General features: G+C 38.1%; 1 protein-coding gene across 1 annotated transcript; it reads right to left on the reverse strand.

Annotated features, from left to right (window-relative positions):
* Positions 1 to 2,714: 2,714 nt before the first annotated feature.
* BDR25DRAFT_272296 (SET domain-containing protein) lies at positions 2,715 to 4,330 on the reverse strand. The gene is made up of 3 exons (XM_033687305.1): positions 3,771 to 4,330; positions 3,511 to 3,705; positions 2,715 to 3,449 (listed from the first exon to the last, which is right to left on the reverse strand). Exons 1-3 carry the CDS (start codon positions 4,257 to 4,259, stop codon positions 2,733 to 2,735), a joined length of 1,401 nt encoding a protein of 466 aa, XP_033540847.1. The 5' UTR covers positions 4,260 to 4,330; the 3' UTR covers positions 2,715 to 2,732.
* Positions 4,331 to 5,142: the final 812 nt, after the last annotated feature.

A 5,142-nucleotide genomic window follows, 5' to 3' on the forward strand; every position in this document is an offset into this window, starting at 1 on the left:
CTACTCTTTTTAAAACCTGTGGAGGATAAAATAGCCTAGCAGTAGCTGTTTAGAAGATTAGATAAAGTAACTCTGCTATCTAAGAGAGCTGAAGGCTCTTCTTATATACACTAAGCTTTAGAACATAATATCTCTAGATCCTAAGCTGCGTCCTAGGTTCTAAGCCCTAGCTAAGGCTCTTAGTATACGCGACAAACCCTTTTTAAACACTTTAACTATAAAAGTTAGTAAACTATTTATATACTTCTAAATTTTAATTTTTATAAGTATTAATTATAACTTAAGTTTTAGGGTATTACTTGGAGTTTATAACTACTAAAGCTTATTATGTATAGGTAGTAGTAGTAATAGAGTGCACAACTTTACATTAAGGCCTATTATAACTTATTATAGGTTAAAAGAAACTAATCTAGCGCTTTAGAACTCTTTTTATATATTACTAAAAGTAATTATAGTATTATAAGCTACTTTAAAGCGTAGTAAGAACTTTATTTTTATAATATAAGTAATTTAGTTATATATAAAGTTTTTAGCTTAGCACTTATACACCTTTTTTAAAGAAGTAAAACAACCTACATTAAGTAGCTATAAAAGGTATAATAAGTAAAAAAGTATATAAAGAGTAATAATCTTATTATTTTTATAGTATTACTAAAAATAAAGTAAGTTATAGCTCTTATATCTATTAATAACTAGTAAATAGTAGCTGCTAATAGTATACTTCTTTATACGCGTGTTAAAGTGCTTTAACTAGTCTAGACTAAGCTAATTAGTAGTCTAGCTACACTTAAAAACTATAATAACTTAATTTTAAAGTAGATTTTTTTTATACTAGTTTAAAAAGTAATTACTACTCTAAAAAATAATAAAGAGTATAATAGCCTACTTTTAGCATTTATGCCCTAGATAGCTGTTGTCTACTTCTAGTTACTTAGCTAGACTGCTTTAGCTGTTCTTATCTCTCTAAACTTATAACAACTACTCTAGTAGATATTTAGCCTATTATAAACTCTATTTTGTTAAAGTTGTACATGTTATTATTTTAAATGCTATACTTAGCTTTAATATTCTTTATAAAGTTAAACTAGCTTTAAATTACTATAAAAATTTTATAAAAAGCTTTTTTATAGTTATACTTCCACTTAAACTTTACTTTAAGCTTTAGGTAACACTTAATAAACATATTAGGCTAGTTTATGCTAATATAGCTTATATTACATGTTGCGTTTGCCAAAAGGTCAACCTCCCAGCTAGCACAGCAGAAGGATATATATAGACGGATAGCTGTACGCGACACACCCCCCAGCTCAAACCATGGAACGAGAGAGGTGAAACATGGTGAAACAACCTTAACACACCCTCCCCAGCCTAAGCAACAGAACTTAGAGACAGATCTAGTAAAGTAGCCTCTGTAATAGACGCACTGCCTAAATGCTCTTTGCTAAGCGTGGGAATCGCACACGCAGTGCTCCGGGATAATGCGATCCTATTAGTGGAGCAGGGGTGCGCAAATTTTTAAGCGCTAACCATCTACACTACGCCGCGAACCAGGCTCATAACTGTGGAGGATAAAATAGCCTGGCAGTAGCTGTTCAGAAGATCGGATGAAGTGACTCCGCTATCTAAGAGAGCTGAAGGCTCTCCTTATATACACCGAGCTTCGGAACATAATATCTCCAGATCCCGAGCTGCGTCCCAGGCTCTGAGCCCCAGCCAAGGCTCTCAGTATACGCGACATTACACTTAGTGTGTAAAGAGTTAGCTATATTAGCTATAGCTACTAGCTAGAGAGGAAATCCTTGCGCATCTTGCTTAAGTATCTGCTAAATAATTACCTACTCTTTATTATTATCTAGCTTTTATAAGTTAGCTATATAATTAGCTTAGAAAGGTTATCTAGCGTGTTAGTTACTTATTATCTTTTAAAAGACTCTATAAATAGCTGTAGTATGTTACTTAAAAAGTGTTATGTTTTATTTAAAAGCTTAAAGTGTAAAAAGAGTAGTGCAGTAGAGTCTTAGCAAAAGTAAGCAACTTAGGTGTGTAAGCACCTTGCCTGTGAAGTATGTTAGCATGTATTGTGTAAAACATAGTTAAATTATGTTAGTTGCGTCTATTCTACCTCTCTAGCCTTATTAGTGTGTTAGGGATTAGCATTAGCCACGCTTAGTTGCAGGCTGTGATTAGTTGCGTGCTGTAGTTAAATGTTGTTGTTATGCGTCTATTACCTGTCTAATACTACGTTGCTAAGCATTATGCTGCAACTATTCTTTAACCTAAACAACCCACCTTAATGCTCTAACTATTACTCTTAGCAAGCTTTGCTTTTACAGATTATTTATAAACTGTTGTAGTATTTTATTTACATGTCGTCTTAAACTCTCAACACCGCAAACTTCTCTTACTTCCACTACACAAAGCAACAACAACCTTGCATTATAAGTTCTCCCACTACTATTTCTATTAATTCTCTTGTTAAAATGAACTAGTTTGATGTGATTTTCTAATCTTTTGTTTCCTTCGCAATTTATTCCCTGTCACTATGTACAGCTGTGAGATCAGTTAGCAAAAATGCACTAAAGGCTATCTAGGTTGATATTTGATAAAATGTTGCCGGGCAGAGTTCCACCCAAATTAAGTTGCGCAAATTTTTCATTGTAGTGGAAGTTAAGCTTAAGATTTTCCTTCTAAGATTGCTTAGAGGACTAAACAAAACTTCTCTTTTAATTCCTTTAAGAACCATTCCTAGAAGCTGTAGCTTGACACATTGCCTTGTGATCTCCGTAATGGGCGACCTGGCATGCCCGCCCACAGTACATGACCGCGTTGCACCTTCCGCACCGCATCAGCTGCACAGAAACCTTTTTGCACTTGGCGCATTGGGCTGGTGCCGACAACGGACCCCTCTTATTTCCACTTCCGCTCTCTACCTCCGCCAACAAATTCTCCGCTGTCTCTCTCGTCAATCTCAGTACCCGCTGTTCACCCAAGCTGACGTGCGCCGCCAACCATGCGTTCCTTTCCGGAGAATAGAACCCCTCTGCGAGTTGCTCTTCCAGCTTTTCTAGTTGAGTTCTGAAACCATCAAGAAGACCAGAGATCGATTCTATTAGAAACCGCAGGACTTCCACTTCGTTTGAATCGCTGATTTTCTCAACTGGAACATCGCTTTTATGATGCGCTATTAAAGCAAGATCAGATTGGTGTAGCCGTTGAATACGGAGGTATCGAAGGACGCTACTTGGTAGCGGATCGGTGAGAGTGAGAGAGATGGTAGAGGTCGAATCGAGCCCAGCCGATACCCAGAGATTGTGCTTTTGCTCAAAAAATGGCGCCATAGGATGCGTCGTGAGAACGAGGTCATAGCTGTCGTTGGGATTACCGGGCACGACAAAGCCATAGAGACGTAAAAGGCGATTGTTTGGAATAGGCCCATAATTGATGAAAACCTGGAAGAACACTTCTAGGTAAGCGCATAATTGGTAGCATTAGACAACAAGATGGACGTACCTGATCTCCCAGTTCGTAGTCTTTCCCGGCAAGAACAGAGAGGTCCCCAGACAAGACATCGTAGACGTGACACTGCCCAACCTCCGACGAGTGGTTCAACATGTCCGCGAAGGGCGCCAAAAGTCGAATCGAATCTCCATCGGGCAGCTTAAAATCCATCGCACGACTCCACACGGTGCAGAGTGCCCATTTGTACTGAGAGATGGGAAATAAGTGTCAGTAGCCAATTCGCAGCATCTTCCGTGTGATGTAATACCTACGTCTTCGATAGTGAATTTGTCGCGTGGAAACAGTTCTTGATGTTGTTCAAACAGTCGCACTACTAATCCCCTATAGTCATCCTCGATCTGTCGATGCAACTGCTTCGTAATAGTGTGGAGCGAAGTTCCCGCGCAAACTTCCAGCTCGGCCTCCGCAAAGAAGATACTCGAAGTATAGCTCGCAGGCAGCGCTGCCACATGGCTTCCCATGCCATCGTATCCCGACCCGCGCGATCGGACAAAGAGAATATACGTAGCCAAGGTGTCATCGACAGACAAGGGCGGTCGCGTAGAGAGAAGGGCTGGCCCAAGGATGGGATCAGCATATGCGTGTTCCACTGTCCAGAGAACGCCATGTGGAATGGTGAGAATCTCTTCTCCTTCCTTGAATCGCCGCAGCGTTCTGACACCGCGCCCAGTATCCGAGAAGTCGGCAAGCTCGACGTCGTCCAAACCTGACGCTCCAGATTGTTTCAGCCAGCTTTCCATAGGATCGGACGCGAGAGTGTGTGCGTGAGGAGGCGAGGAGATTACTGTCTGTGGCTGGGGCTGGGTTATTGCGCAACGGGTGAGGCGAGCGAAGCTAATTTCCAGTCGATCCTCATGCACAAGCCGACATCCGTGCGTAGAATATTCTAAATAAATTACAAGATTTTGTAAGCAGCTTGCTTAGGAAATAGTTAAACTTAACGTGTTCCACTACTCACCTAGCCACCCTACCAGGGTTGTCAACAATACAACAACAGAAACAATACAATTATTTGTTTTTTATTAGTATTTTATTTTATTTATTATTTTTCTACTATTTTAATTATACAACATACTTTAAGCTATTCTCCTACTAGGATTCTACTTTAGTACTAACTTTTTATACATTCTGTATGTTTAAAACTTAATACACTAAGCTGCATTCTCTTCTACAATATTGTACAACGTTCTTCTAAAAATACCTGTTCTAATTTGTTGCTTATTACAGGGATTAATAGGATGTGAATAGCAAATATTAAAAGCTGTAGCTAGCGTTTTCTTTGCGCACTTGCACACTACTACTGCAAAGAGAACACTTAAACTTTATATAGTGCTTTAGTATAGTCATCTTTATACTTGTCTTAACTAGCTAAGCAATTTATTAATTAATCTTATTAATAATTTTATTAAACTTAGTAAGTTCTTGTTGCAGTGCAACTTTAAGCGTTTTGTATAATACTAGAGTTAGTAGAATTTGTAAATCTTAATGTTGTATCTAAAGCTTTTTTACTTTAGAAAGTATAATCTTTTAATAATCTTTTTTCTACTAAATCTTTACATATTTAGTATAATAGTTTAGATAAAGAATAAGTGCTATAGTATAGCATAGAGAGTTATCTATTTT

This window comes from Lindgomyces ingoldianus, assembly GCF_010093535.1.
Source record: "Lindgomyces ingoldianus strain ATCC 200398 unplaced genomic scaffold BDR25scaffold_50, whole genome shotgun sequence".
Lineage (NCBI taxonomy): Eukaryota > Fungi > Ascomycota > Dothideomycetes > Pleosporales > Lindgomycetaceae > Lindgomyces > Lindgomyces ingoldianus.